At 45.4% G+C, this 15,822-nt stretch overlaps 1 protein-coding gene across 1 annotated transcript; it reads left to right on the top strand.

Moving 5' to 3' along the window:
* Positions 1–3,637: 3,637 nt before the first annotated feature.
* Positions 3,638–14,712, top strand: STYXL2 (serine/threonine/tyrosine interacting like 2). The gene is made up of 6 exons (XM_072851563.1): positions 3,638–3,721; positions 4,482–4,614; positions 7,187–7,281; positions 8,313–8,544; positions 9,324–9,541; positions 11,739–14,712. The coding sequence occupies exons 2-6, from the start codon at positions 4,502–4,504 to the stop codon at positions 14,582–14,584; spliced, it is 3,504 nt and encodes a 1,167-aa protein (XP_072707664.1). The 5' UTR covers positions 3,638–3,721; positions 4,482–4,501; the 3' UTR covers positions 14,585–14,712.
* The last annotated feature ends 1,110 nt before the right edge of the window (positions 14,713–15,822 follow it).

Raw genomic sequence — 15,822 nt, 5'->3', positions numbered from 1 at the left:
GGCACTGAGATTGATAATGTTCTGTTGTTTTGGAGACTTAGCTAAATAAGTCTGGTTTCCTAGGTATCATAAGGAACATATACTTCAACACCTGATACTTACATAAATCTGATATTGAGACACTTGTTTAGATGCACTTTATTTAGTGCTTTTGTTAGTTATTTAGGCCTAGATTGGAAAAGGTATTTAGGCACTTATATCCTTTTACTTTTCCCTGACAGCTCTCATTGGGAGCTTTAGGAGCTTTTGATAAATGCAGGAGACAAATATATAGTTTCCCCATGAGAAGTCAGTAGAGCTGCCCAAACAGAAAGACTGGGACAGCTGGCAATTTTAAGAGGTTTTAATTTTGTTTCTGGGTTGACTTTCTTTCCCTGTCTAGTGTGAGCTGCCAAAACTCACAGGCATTGGCACCACAGCTAAAAGAAGTGCCATAGGTACTGGCAACACTGCCAAAGCTTTGCCATGGCCCTACTTAGGCTGACGCAGGCCTATGTCTTAGCACAGGCTGACACACATTGACTTCTTAATGACTCACCCATGGGCAATGCAAACCCTTAAAGTCTTATTTTTGCTGATGGCTGAAGCTCTGGAGAATCTTTTTGCTGATATATAGGATTTTTAGGGGATATTGTTAGCTTATTTAAATGAAACTGCCATCGACAAGAAAAGCTTTACTACGAAACTAGGCTGGCTTTATTGTCTTGCCAACAATACACACTCTGATAAGGCTCACCTATAAAAGCCATTGAGGATTAATGCATAGGTAGCATAGCGCTAACACTATAAATGATAGTAACTCCTGTTAAGACAGAGGAAGAGGAACCTTCCACCAAGATCCCATCTTTCCCACCCAAGAAGACGCCATCTGGCCATGTTCAGTTCAGGTTCATCTACGAATAGATATATTAATCACCAATGACAGATGCCCAACCACTTACTATTTGCTGTGTTTGCATGTGCATACATTCATTAGCAAAGATTTCTAGCATCCTTGCCTCTGTTCTGCATGGTCATCTTGATCCCATAAAGCAACTTGTAACAAGCAGTGAGGAAGAGCTGCCAGGCTGCCTGCTGCCTGTGTATTCTCCACAAGTCTGCAGCATATGCGATCCTGTCTACATCTCTACATGTGAACAGTTGCGGTGGGCATGGCAGGGCTTTCAGGTCTAGCCATCATCCCCTGTTGCAGCTGTATCCTAAAGATTCACAAACAGGATTTTCAGAAGCAGCTCAGTGACTTAAAAGCATCAGTTTTTATTGGGTGTCAATGGTATATGTGCTCCCACAACATTCAGGTCCTTTGAAAACTCTGTTCTCCAATAATAAGAGAGTCCATAGGCAAATGTCTTTAGATCACTTCCTGCCTCAAATAGCAGTAATTAACAAGAGCACATGTGGCACTGCATTGCAGAAGTGGCTAAAAATTGCATTGCCCAGAGGAGGCAGCTGTAGGATCGACATAATGAATCCTCTTTTGGTACATGAAACTGTTAGGATCTCTTCAAACCTGTAATCAGTAATCCATTTCTCCCCTTGATATCACACTCAAGATTCAATATACCACTTTCTCTTGTTCCTGCTTGTTCACCCCAGTAACTGTATTAACACAAGTCTAGGCTATGAGCACACAAAGACTTGAGTTGTCCTGTTTCATGGCTCTTCCCTGCCATGATGTGGCATCCCTGCAGATGTGGCCCCATCCCCATGTGGGGGTGCAGCACTCAAGTAAGAAGGAAGGGGTGTATGCAGGCCCTGCCCAGCATGATGCAGCAGCAAAGGTATCTGTGGTATGAGATAGATAGCTCGGTTCTCTTTTCCACTTCCTTTCTTGTTTGCTTGGTGGTTTGCAAAAGGAATCAACAGTGGCATGTCACTGCATGACTCGGAACTGGAGCCCCCAATACAGGTAAATAGCACTTAGGCTTTCATCTGGTTCTGCCTCAGACCAGCCTGGCCCATGAGCTTTGCACGGGAGTCAAGAGATGGGAACTGGAGGTTTCCTCTTTGAAAAGGCATCGGATGAGACATAGTGTACCTCAGTCCTAGCTCTTCCAAGAACAAAAATCAGCTAATCATACAATCATAGAACCACAGAATGGTTTGGGTCAGAAGGGACCTTTAAAGATCATCTACTTCAACCTTGTGCCATGAGCAGGGATTTCTTCCACTAGACCAGGTTGCTCAAAACCCCATCCAACCTGACCTTGAACACTTCAATGATGCGGCATCCACAACTTCTCTGGGCAACCTCTTCCCAGTGTCTCACCACCCTCATTGTAAAGAATTTCTTCCTTCTATCTAATCTAGATCTACCCTCTTAGTTTAAAATCATTGCCCCTTGTCCTGTCACTACAGGCCCTGGTAAAAAGTCTCTCTCCGTCCTTTCTTATAAGTCCCCTTTAAGTACTGGACAGCCACAATGGAACCTGCTCTTCTTGAGTCTGAACAACACCAACTCTCTCAGCCTTTCTTCACAGGACAGGTGTTTTAGCCCACTGATCATTTTGGTGGCCCTCCTCTGGACCCACTCCAACAGGTCCATGTCTTGTGCTGGGGGCTCCAGAGCTGGATGCAGTACTCCAGGTGGGGTCTTACCAGAGCAGAGTAGAGGGGCAGAATCACCTCCCTTGACCTGTTGGCCACGCTTCTTCTGATGCAGCCCAGGATACAATTGGCTTTCTGGGCTGCAAGCACACATTGCCGGCTCACGTCCAATCTTTCATCTACCAGTATCCCCAAGTCCTTCTCTGCAGGGCTGCTCTCAATCCCTTCATCCTCCAGTCTGTACTGATATTGGGGATTGCCCCAACCCAGGGGCAGGACCTTGCACTTGGCCTTGTTGAACTTCATGATGTTCACATGGGCGCACTCCTCAAGCCTGTCAGAGTCCCTCTGGATGGCATCCCTTCCCTCTGGCGAATCAACTGCACCACTCAGCTTGGTGTCATCTGCAAACTTGCCGAGGGTGCACTCAGTCCCAATGTCTATGTCATTAATGAAGATATTGGACAGTACTGGTCCCAATACGGACCCCTGAGGGACATCACTTGTTACTGATCTCCATTTGGACACTTAAGCCATTGACTGTAACTGGATGCAGCCATCCAGCCAATTCCTTATCCATCAAATAACCATCCATCAAATCCATCTCTCTGCAATTCAGAGGTAAGAATGTTGTGGGGGGCCATATCAAAGACCTTACAGAAGTCTAGGTAGTTGATAGGTAGCTTGCTTCCAGTAAGCTTTGAGTGGCTCATCCTGCACCACATTTCCCAAGGACATCAGAGGTCATCCCACCATTTCAAGTTGCACCTGGTGGTGTCCCAGTTGCCTGGAGGCTCCCTGCAGGTGGAGGTCCAGCCGCACTGGCTCTGGGCTCTTCTCTGGACTCCTTCTGCAACTGGGAAATGTCAGAGGATCCAGCCCACAGCGGGGAAGGAGTTAAGTGCTTGACCAGCTGCCGTCTATGAGGCACTGAATTCTTTCCCCGTGCAATCCAGCAGCCAGCGTCAGGACAACGCTATATTTAGAAAGCTGATAAAGGTTTGGTGCCAACAGTTGTCCTGCCCCTTGATGAAGAAGCCGCAGAGAGAGCAAGAGGCGGCAGCTGATTTCTCTCCCCCCAGTACCGTTCCCTGCCAGGTTTCCTGTCCTCTTCACTGGACTCCTTTGCCGTGCCTCCGGCAGGGACCCCCAGCAGAGTCATCCAGGCACAGGGGTAAGTGCCCTTTCCTTGCTCCCCTGCCGCCCTGCTCGCTGCCCCGTGAGCGGCAGCCGCTCCTCAGCCCTCTTGGTGGCATGTGGCTGCGGTCCTCCTGTCTGAGGCCGGCTGCTGGCGCCCTTCGGAGCCACCACCAGCTGTTGTGGCATGGCGAGGCAGGAGTCGCTCCGGCTGGACCCGGGTAGGGGGCGGCTGCTGCGTTCTCATGCTCCTAACCAAGCTATGGCCCCCTCGCTCTCCCGCACCCAGGGCGGGCACTGCAGCCTCCCCACAAACGATTACAAGGACAAAGTCCTGAGGCTTAAAGTGCCTTCGGCCTTGAGCTTTAGGAGCGTTTCATTTTGGGGAGGCGAGGTCTCATGTTTCTTGCCCCCGACGCTCCTTCCAGTCCGGCTCTGGCTGTGTACAGCCCCTTCCAGCCACCACGCACGGGCTGAGTCAGCCGGGGGGGATAGAGTTTCTGCCCTGCCACCCCTTCCTTCCTGGCCTTCTTGCACGCTTACTCACAGGCAAGAAGGGCATCGGCACTCGCTGGGCACCAGCCAGGGAGCTGCACGAGGCCTCAGGAAGGGCAGGCACCCTGGCAGAGGAGCCAGTGCAGCTGGCTTGCAGCAAGGGCTGCTCACAGGGTTGTGGGAGCAAGATGTGGGAGCCCCTTCTGCCATACCCCACTTGCCACCACCACCCCATGGCCAGGGGATGGCCTCCCGTGCAGACCTCTGTAATGGCCCTCCCTCCTGCTGTGCTCCCCTTGTAGCGGATCCTCACGCAGCTGCTATGGCCAGTGGCAGAGATTCGGACAGCGAGCAGGTGGTGCCCGATGAGGAGGACAAGGGACCAGATGTGAAGGCTGTGCAGGCCCACTATCTCCGCAGCCCCTCGCCCAGCCGGTGAGTACGCTTGCTGTAGGTGCTGCCATGGCCTCCCGGTAGCACGTGGTAGATCAAGTTGCTTTCCCTCCTCTTCCACCGCCTCCTCTCCGCACAGGCACTTGGATCAAGCATGGAGCCCAGGGCTTCCCTCCCCTCTGGGGGCAGGGGTTAATGTGCCAGCGGGGAGAGAGACTGCAGAGGCAGGACTCACATGCTGATATCCATCCTGCTGACAGTGTATGTGCACACGGGGGGGATAAATGGCAGAAAGCATTACTATGGGGTGATATCGTTGCTCTTCCCTGTCTCATCCTCTCATGTCCACCCCCACTCTGAAACTTCTAATCCGGATTTCAACTCTTCCCAAATTCAGCCCCGTCTTTCTGTCCATTATAAGGACCTGTGGGGTTTTTTACGTTGCTATTAGCCTTTCCCAGCCCCAGAAAGACTGAGGGTCTTCGGATTTGCATTTGGTTCAGAGCCATCTTTAGCTACAGGCTTCAGGCACTGAACAGGAGGCTGTCACAGCGCAAGCAGAAATGGAGTTACCTCAAGCAAAGCAAGCATGATTTGATGTGTTTTCTCCTAATACAAGGAAAAATACATCCCTTTGTACTCTTTTCTTAAAGCAAAATGCTCTGCTGGGCTTTCTATACACTTTGAGATGCTTTAGCTGAAGGCAGGGAGTACGGATGGAGTTTGAAAAGAACCTGCCCCAGCGGCCTTCAACAAGTAGGAGGTTATGAAATGTTTTCCATTAACTGTGGGGCACTGCAGAAAAATGAAGACAGAGTGCTTATTTCATTTAACTGCATGCATTTAAAAATTGTTTAGGAAGTTCACTGAGCTCATGAAAAGTAAAATTATGTATTGAACTTGGTAAATCACTCTCCTACTGCTCATCAGTCACTCAAAACGAACAGAAGCACCTCTCCAGTTTATTCCCTTCCCTTCCCTTCCCTTCCCTTCCCTTCCCTTCCCTTCCCTTCCCTTCCCTTCCCTTCCCTTCCCTTCCCTTCCCTTCCCTTCCCTTCCCTTCCCTTCCCTTCCCTTCCCTTCCCTTCCCTTCCCTTCCCTTCCCTTCCCTTCCCTTCCTTTCCCTTCCTTTTTTTTCTCCTTTTTTTCTCCTTTTTTTCTTGCTGTCAATGCCAAAAGCAGTGATGAAAATGGCAAGGTACTTCCCAACCAGAACGAGGCCCTTGAAGCATCCAGGCTTGGGCAGTTCTGCACCTGTGTGTTTCATGGATGCTTGGGGCAGCTACAGGTAAAATGTTTTGAGCCTGCAGTGGCATATTATTACCAACTGTTATCTTTTTATTGAGCTTGGAGGCAACCTTTACAGCAAAAGGAATTTAAGGCAGGGCATAGCTGCAAATTTGTGTCAGCTCCTATAAATGAGACTGAGACTCCCCTTGCTCATGTTATAAACTCCTTTGAAGAGCTAGAAAAGGATTACTTTCAGTCACAGTTGACAAGTGCTGGAACCCAACTAAATGACCTAGACGAGCCCATAAGTGGTTTCCGATGGCTGTGCCCTCCATTTTGATTCTGGAGAATGAAAGCAGTTTAGCTCTCCAGACACTTTGCTGCACCCTGACTGCACATTAGTCACCCTCCCTCTCCTGCTGTAATTAAACAAAACCAAACAATGTGTTGTAAGTACTGCAAGCCTGCATTGCCAAATAGCTTCTGTGATGGCAGCAAACTTGTCCTAATGATCTGTACCATCTATTTGGAAGGAAATGTAAAGGGCGTGCATCACGGAAAAAGCTCTGTAAAATATTTTGTTAAGATAGTCTAAATAAGAAGAGAAGATTTACTTGGACTGTACAGGTGGACCCAGATGGAAATATATTTGTTTTCAAGATTGTGGCCTTTTTTGCTTAACAAAAACTTACGTAAATTACGCTGTGTCAAATAACTTCCTTCAAAGGTGTTTGTGGGTTTCATAGTTGTTTCTGGCCTGCAGTTAGACACCACTATGTGAGTGGAGAGACTGACCACAGATTCATGGTATGAAGTGACCAATGTACTGAGTACTGAGGGAGAGATTCAAAGGCTTCAATCTTAATGCTTGCATTGCAGCTTGTGATACTCAAAGGATGCTTGTAGGCAATTAGCGAACAGAAAAAAAACCCAACAGTTTTCTAGCATAATCTGTTTTGAATTGTTCAATAAATTGTAGTTAGGATAATGTTTATGTCTCAGTGAGAGCTACTTGTGAGACTATTCCTTGTGATCCATCCCCCTCCCAGTCTCAAACCAGACACTGCTCTTCTCTACCCAAAAACTCCTCCACCAGTCCATTCTCTTGCACTCCCAGTGCACTGCAGCTCCTCCCCATCTGACCTGTCTACATCCTGCAAACACTGGACACCAAGGCATATTTGAAGCCTGGAGCACCACGCTGGAGAGCAGGGTGGGGGTGAGGGCTGGGAGAAGAGCTGGGGCTTCCCTTCTACCATCAAAGGATCCTCACTGCTCCAGTTCCCTGCTGCTGTCTTCTAGAATGGGTGAAAAGGGCTAGAGTCCTGGAGTTGGGATTCCAGTGGAGGGCATTTGCCTAATAGGCAGTGTGATTGGTTGGCAGGTATTCAGTGATATCGGACACTGATACAGAGAGCATCTTTATGGAGCCAATCCATCTGTCATCTGCTGTGGCTGCCAAACAAATCATCAATGAAGGTAAGAGGAGGAAGGGTAAAATAACTGCATAAGTAATAGAGACTTGAGTTGCCCTTGTTTTGCCTTTCTCATCCAGAGATCTTAAAATTATAAAAAAGCCTTTATGAGAAAACCCCACCTGAGGCAGAGGTGAAAAACACAACGAAATAACAATTTACAGAAAGGTTTGGTGACTTCCTTTGAAGTTGTGCACTGAATCTGTGGCAGAATCATGTACCGCAGTGGTGAATACAGTTTGATTGCTGGTTGCTTGCTGCAACAAACTGAATAGAATAGAATAGAATAGAATAGAATAGAATAGAATAGAATAGAATGGAATGGAATGGAATGGAATGGAATAGAATGGAATAGAATAGAATAGGAGTAGAGTAGAATAGAATAGAATAGAATATTTCAGTTGAATATAATATATATTTAATAATAATATATATTTAATATATGGAATATATTTCAACAATAATCTAATCCAACTGCGTGACCAATTCAGGGATGACCAAAAGTTAAAGCAAATTATTAAGGGCATTGTCCAAGTGCCTCTTAAACACTGACAGGCTTGGGGCATCGACCACCTCTCTAGGAAGCCTGTTCCAGTGTTTGACCACCCTCTCAGTAAAGAAATGCTTCCTGATGTCCAGTCCGAACCTCCCCTGGTGCAGCTTTGAACCATTCCCACACGTCCTGTCACCGGATACCAGGGAGAAGAGCTCAGCACCTCCCTCTCCACTTCCCCTCCTCAGGAAGCTGTAGAGAGCAACTGCATTCTTCTGGGGCTAGAATGAGTGTGCCCTTAACTCCCAGGCCTTTGGCCACTGTGGCTCTCTGGACTGAGAGGACAGTGCAATATGCTTTTCCCATTACTAACTACCTTGAGGCTGCAGATAAGCATGTACACGCACACATTGTAGACAGGACAGTGTGATGTTACTGGGGAAAAAAGCAAGCCACAAGGCTTGTCCCAGGAACAAAGAATGATAGGTCATATATTTGCTTTGTGTTTACATGCTTTTAGTTACAATGTCAGTTTATTCCAGAACTGAAGACAAAGGACGCCAAGGTAGATTCAGTGTGTCCCAGGACGTTAGAGTCTGCGCAGCAGTTGATGGTGGAAGACCTGTACAACCGAGTTAAGGAAAAGATTGATGACACCAGCTTGTTTAACACGCCGTGTGTGATGGACTTGCAGAGGGCACTTGTGAAGGACAGGCTGGAGACCCCCAGGGATGCTGTAGATGAAGTCTGGCCTAATGTCTTCATAGCAGAAAAGTGAGTGTCAGCTTTTGTTATCAAGTTGCACAAGATTCCCAGTGCAGGGTCAGATGGAACCACTGAAGGCGTAACATATACTATATGCATCTCATACCTTTCATCCCTAGAGAGCTCCAAAGTTTTTAGGAATATGCTCACAAAGATCTCTGTGCACTGAAAAGTAAATACTTCTGGAACAGAATCAGCAGCTTAACCTATGTTAACCTATGTTATTTTGACACTTCGACAATTTAGGAGAAGAAAAGGTAAATGAGCCCAAATTACACTGTTCTGATTGGAATTTGGCCCTGAAATTGGGACTAAAGTCTTTGTTATGTAAAATAAAGTTAAAAAAAAAATGCCGTAGCAAATATCGAGTGGAAATGGTTAGGTCTTCTGTACCATGGCTCAGCTGTCTGAGACACCTGTGCAAGTGACCAGAACAGAATTAGAAGGGGATATAGTGTAAAGCATCAATTACGGAGTGATAAAAATCGAGAAATAAGTAATTGAGAATAAGCCTGAACCTGGGATAGCAGGATGAGCTTAAAATCAAGCTGGAGTGGACATTGAGCATGATGCAGGTCTACTGGTGAGTGCAGGCTTCTCATTTTCTTTTCCTGGTGAGTATTGGAAAGAAATACCTGTAGAACTCTCAAAGGACATTAAGGTCTGAGTGGAGCCGCATTTTGGATGAGAAACACAGACTGGGAGCTCTGTAGTGCTTGTAGCAGACAGCTTCTTTCCTACCTGAAATAGGAGCACCGATATCTAACCTTTTTCTTTATTTTCTGAAGAAGTGTTGCAGTGAATAAAAGCCGTTTGAAGAGACTGGGGATCACGCATGTCTTGAACGCAGCTCATGGTACAGGTGTATACACAGGACCAGGTTTCTACAACGGTCTGAATATCCAGTACCTGGGCATTGAAGTGGATGATTTTCCAGATATGGATATCTCCAAACACTTCCGCCCAGCTGCAGAGTTCCTTGATGAAGCACTGCTGACTTACAGGGGTAAGAGAAGATTACAGTGGTTCCAGAATGCTTGGGAATTAATGGGTGGAAGCATTACTCTGATAAACAGCCGATAACACATTTGTAATTGGGTAGAAGGCAGATACTTTGTTCTTTGCATCCAGTTACGGTGAACACTTCTTGCCCATTTCTGCCATGCCTCCATTCAAAACAGGAGGGGGCAAACTGGTGAGAGGAGACAGCTGCCAGCAGCCCCTGCTGCAAGCCCCATGTCTTTGGACTCAAACTGGCTGTGAGCCACCTCCCTCAGCTGCTTTGAAAGTACCCTACTATTGCAAAGAGGTGAAGCCCTGCTCCAATAAATATATATTTTTATATTGATGTTATATAATATAATACTATATATATGATATATTGCTGTACACTGCGAGCTTCAGTTTTGCCAGGATGCTCACTACAAAAGAACAGGCTGATTTACTAGAACAGTCCAAACAGCTGGGTTGAACGCCTGGATGTCTACACCCAAGCTACTGCATAATTTGCTGGACTGCAATTCCATGGCAACTGTTATTCTGTGGACCTCCAGTGCATACTGGCCATTTTGTTGCAGCTTCAGTGGACAGCTAGAAATACCTTTATGGAGTTTAATATGAAAATGATCACCACAATCAGGGATATCACTGATATTCTTCATATATGTATTCAGTGCATTTAATTGTTGTAGAGAGATGACAGGTTACCTCCTAGTAGAAGTGACCGTAAGAAAAGTGAGAAGTTTTGTTAGTATGCAAGAAAAGTTGAGCCAATTTTAATAGCTCACCACCAACAACACGAGGAAGGACACTCTACCCATCTATGTTCTTCCTCATAACTCCCATTGCTACCCTTGGCACAGCACAGATGCTTACTGCTGCTGGCATTCATCGACCCTTCAACTCACTAACCCAGCAAAAACAACAGCCCAGCAGGGAAGAGCTGGTTTTCCATTGGGTTAGTGAGCTGAACTGGCTCATTAAAGGGCCCGGTGAGTACCAGACCTGACACAGGAAAGGATGCACAAAGACAGAGGAGCCTTGAAAGAAAGCAGAGGAATGCGATCTCCTCCTTTCGGTGAGGCGTTAGGCTTTACAGGCTGTTAAAACACTTGGAAGGCAACTGAGACTTTTGATACTAAGAAAGGTGTAAAAGACATTTTGGGATTGTAGGAATAGGTACATTAGGTAAATACTTGTGGTAACATATCAGCAGTCAGAAAAGTGGTGGTTGAACTGGCTTCATTAAGTTTCAGTGCAAACAGTTTGATTAAACTGGAGTTTATCACACATTTAGAAACAGTCATTTAAGTTACTTGCAGGCTAGCAAAGCCTCATTTAAGCTCTCTTCATATTTACAAGCTTTTCTTTAACTGTAATTGTCTATAAAAGTAACTTTAAAAAAACAATTCTTCTGTGCCAAAGCTTAGTTTTGTGCAAGAGGTGGTTTCTGTGTAAATGCCATGAAATAAAGCAGATCCACCGCTTTGATTCTAGCTCTTGCAGTCACTATTTACAGAACGGTGGGTCCCGGTAGTTTGGAGCAGCTGTATCAGTTTGTCAGAGTCAAAATCAGCTCTCTTCTGCTAGTTGCTTGGTTCTGCTGTTCTGAGATATACTATGATTGTGGCCTCCAGCCAGTCTACATGTAACTGTTTGAATGTACCTTGCAAAACAGCAGATCTGGATTCTGGTAAAAATAGAATTAAATTAATATAAAATTTTATTTAAGTCCTATAACGTGTCTTATAAAAAAACTAAGTTATTTGCTTATCTTCCTGATACCTTCCTGGAGGCTAATGCTAATATCTCCCTTTTTACATATGGGGAAACTGAAGCACGGAAAGCTTAAATGTCTTACCCTACATCAGCCAGCAAGTCAAGAATACTGTATCACTTTCTAATACCTATTATAAACTTTTTTATTATTTGGGGAAGTGAAGTGTATAGGTGAAAATACAAATATTATTTAGATTGTTTTAAAATGTGCCTGCCCACAGCTTTTGAAACTAATGTGGTTTTTATTCATATGTATCTAGATTTTTATTATGACAAAGCTAACAAATATTTAGTATTGGTTTCAGTCACCGAAGCATATAATCTAATTTTTAACACTATTCAGAGAATGCCTTTGTGCTACATATCAAAGCAACCTCTCTATGTTATTGGAAATAGCTAATTACTTTTATATTCAATATCTGTAGGCAAAATCCTTGTCAGCAGTGAAATGGGAATCAGTCGCTCAGCTGTGCTGGTGGCTGCTTACCTGATGATCTACCACCATATGACCATTCTGGAGGCTCTGATGACTCTAAGAAAGAAGCGTGCCATTTACCCCAATGATGGCTTTCTGAAACAGCTAAGGGAGCTCAACGAGCAATTGCTGGAGGAACGAGAGTTGGACCATACTGGAGATGAAGAAGTCACTCCTAGTCAAAGTCCTGTTGTCAATGCAGGGACTTCTTCCCGGCTGTCTGGAGTTGGGGACTCAGAAAGCATCATGGGAGCCAAAGCCCACTCCATCACAGTAGAAGAAGAGGACACCAGCAGCCTGCTGGGTAGTCTTATGAGCTCTTCATCAGCAGGAAAAACTAGCTGGGTTTCCAAACACTCCGCCCTCATCAGTGAGGAGGAAGAGGAACAGTTGTATGAGGAATGGAGGAAGAAACAAGGCCTGCCTGCAAAGGAACCAGGAGTTAACCATGGAAGAACATCTCCAAAGCTTCTGGATCAGGAAGGGGAACAATCTGAGGAGGATGTGGAACAGAGGATCCATGACTGGCAGCGCAGAAATGAGAAATACCAAATGGAGGGTCCACCCAGGGAGGAGGTCCACCCAGGAGATTCCAGCATGGGAGGAAGACCTTACCCATCAGGTGAATTCAGTGATGTTGAGAGCGTGAGCAGTTTTGAGATCCGAACCCTAAAGCAACAGCTGGAAGCCAGTAGCTTTAGCAGGATGAGGAGGAGCCGCACAGGCTCTATGTCTTCAGAGAGCACTTGGGACATGTGGAACCAGAGGCTTCTGGAGATTGAGAAGGAAGCTGCTCAGAGGTATCGTTCTAAGAATAAAACTGGTGGGGAGAGACAGTCCCCAGAAACAGGAAGAAACGAGAGGGATGTGGACGAGGAGAGCGTCTTTTCAGACAGTAGCTCCTTTTACAATTTCTGCCAAAAGAACAAAGACAAGCTGACTCCTCTAGAAAGGTGGAAGGTCAAGAGGATCCAGTTTGGCTTTCACAAGAAGGATTTAGAATCATCATCATCTTCTGCACCATCTCCAGCAGAAGATGGCAGCCAGGCAGGCGGGGAGGGGAGAGAAGGGAAGAGTTTGTCAGATATTAACCTGACTGCTTACCAGGCTTGGAAAATGAAGCAGCAGAAGAAGGTGGGCAGTGAAAGCAAGGAGGAATTTGTGGAGTTTGCCAAAAGTGAGGATTCTGCTTCAGCCAAAAAGAAGCAGAGGCGTGTAGAGCTCCTTGAACATTCAAAGAAAATTTTAGAAGAAAGCCAGTCCATGTGCAGCTGGGAGACAGACAGTATGATGAGTGGGAGTATCCCACTGTCAGCTTTCTGGCCCTCAGCACCTTCTGCAAGCGGTGCCGAGGATGCAGCTTCTGCACTGAGCATGCAGACAAATCATTCGTCTTTATCACAGACCAGGAGCAGCATGGGGGCAATGCAGCCTCAGATGCCAAGTATACCCCTTCCCAATCTCCCAGTTGGCCCAGGTGACACAATATCCATGGCAAGCATTCAGAACTGGATCGCTAACGTGGTCAGTGAAACCATTGCTCAAAAACAAAATGAGATCATCATGCTGTCCCGTCCATCGTCTGCAATGGCCTCCAGTGTAATGTCAGGAGACCTTAGCAGGCGTGTAGATGATGATAAGGTTTCTCTTCTCAGTGCTCAGAGTGGCTCATCTCTTGCTACCTCTCAGCTTCGCCAGCAGGATATGCACAGGGCTGAGTCTCAGTCTGTCCTGTCTTGCAATACCTCAGTGAGCGCAAGGACAGAAGGAACTCATTCAAACATGAAGACAACACAGACAAGCAAGCCACTGTACAGCCTCTTTGCTGATGATGTTGACCTAAAGAAACTCAGGAGGAAGGAGAAGGAGATGCAAATGGAAATGAGAGAGAAAATGTCAGATTATCAAATTGAAAAGGTGATCAGAGACAATAAACGTAGCACTTTATTTAAAAAAAAGATGACCAAAGGAGAGGAAAATGAAATAGAAGATGACAGAGACAGTACAACAAACAGCCTCAGGCGCCCCTTGCAAGCAGATCTTGACAGAACTGATACAGTCTTTGATCTGTCCAGTCAACCTGCGAACACAGGTGCGACGAAGTCAGAGATAGAGACTGATATTACCAAGTGGCTCAGTGGCCTGAAAGCAGAAAGAGAACCACCATCATATTATGATCAAAGTGAGAAGGCTAGAGAGAAATACAGCAGATCATCCAAAGTTAGAGAGATGGATTCTGAAACATCCAGTTACAGATTCTCCAGATCCCAAAGAGAAGAGCTAGACAGCTGTTCTTCCTATGAGTCAAAAGGAGATTCACTGAGAACCATGTCAAGATTTTCCTCTGCTTCTGCAAAAGAGGACAAAAAGATGTATAAGTTCACAAGGTCAAGGGTCAGTGAGACAACAAGTTCCAGAGAAAAGAGCCCAGAGCTGCATGTTTTCAGCCGAACACCTGAACCATCCTTTGACTCTGAATCCCCTGAACCATCTACACAGAGTCGAGTTAGATCTCATCACGTGGAGGCGTGTGAAGAGGAGGCCAGGTCAGACACATCAGAATTTGGAGCTAAGAGAAAGTTCACCCAGAGCTTTTCAAAGTCTGAAGAGGATGGAAAGAAGGAGGCAAAAGTGGAACAAAGTGAAGAAAGATTTGCATCTAGACAGTTCTCTCAGTACAGGCGAAGCATGCGTAAAGAAGAGGAAGAAGAGATGGATGATGATGCCATTATCGCTGCTTGGAGGAGCCGACTAGAAGAAACTACAGCAAAGCTCCGGCGGAGAAGGGAAGAGTGACCAAGATCAGATTATAGGAGCACAAGCAGAGCCACAGAGTCCCTGAATCAGTCATCATTATATTTCTGATAATCCTTTGTGGTTTGTAGGGCATTTCCTGCAGATAGTTCTCTTCTTAATCAAAAGCAATAAAGGGAAGAGGTCAAGTTTTGGAAGTGTTTGTGGTTTGTCTGAAAGAAGATGCTAGTATGAAATGATCAATGTAGGTAGGAACACAATGTTAGAAGCCATTAGGAGCCAGATGATGTTTCAGCAGCAAAAGCAAGTAATGGTGGCATCTCAATTCAAAAGACCAATCACATCCCATTTTGGTTATTTCAATTTCCTAGTCTCGTTAAAGACTGGACATATATTTTCTAGGATCTTTTTGATCATAAATGGAAGAAGTCAACAGCCTTTTCTAGGAACTTGAAGAATGTTCCTCTCTTAATCAGTTTTACTTTATACCACTGAGAAGATACTGCCAGGTAGGCTCCATTTTCTGCACCAGTCTTATGAATGTCTACAGAAATAAGAGAGTTCAGGGAAATACATGTACTGTTTTACTTCACTAAGTAGCAGAAGCAAAGTGAAATACTAGAAGAAAGAAGATGCCTCCTTCTTTTTAGAAGTTCAATGCAATAATGAATGTATTCCTGTGGTACCATTGTTTTCTATTAGATGGAGTCATCTCTGTTCCAGTATGGTTGGTTCCTGCTAATAATTTTGGGTCAACAAAGGAAAAATGCAGTAATATTAACAGTCATCTAAAAATTATGTTCTGATGTAGTTAAAGAGACGGCATTAAGGTTAGGATTAGCGTTAGGTTAGGATGGGTTTCTGAAGTACTGACTTCAGTTCGTTTTATGTATGCAGCTCAGCTAAGTCTCCAATTTTATGTCTATAGTCAGATTGTCATGTATTAATTTTCAACATGATTGCCTTAAAAGAAAAGAGTGATACACAAACTGACCTCATCATAAAATGATGTATAACTAAAGCATTGGTATAAGGCACCATGCACCTAAGGACATATTGTATGTCTGTTGAATGTGGTACTTGGAAGCTCGTTTTTAGGAGATGGTAGGTTTAGTTGGCGTGTTACAGTTAACGTGTTGTTTGTATCATGAGCTTCAGAGCCCACTTTTCAGAGTGAGTGGAAGGAGTACAGTCTCCATGTTAACTGAGTACACCAAGTTAAGAGCTTCAGGTCTTTCCATGCCCTGTAGAGCCTCGTGAGCTTGTGTGACACGACCTGC

The sequence above is a fragment of the Ciconia boyciana genome, chromosome 1 (genome assembly GCF_034638445.1).
Source record: "Ciconia boyciana chromosome 1, ASM3463844v1, whole genome shotgun sequence".
Taxonomy (NCBI): domain Eukaryota; kingdom Metazoa; phylum Chordata; class Aves; order Ciconiiformes; family Ciconiidae; genus Ciconia; species Ciconia boyciana.
This window is presented reverse-complemented; position numbering and strand designations above follow the sequence as displayed.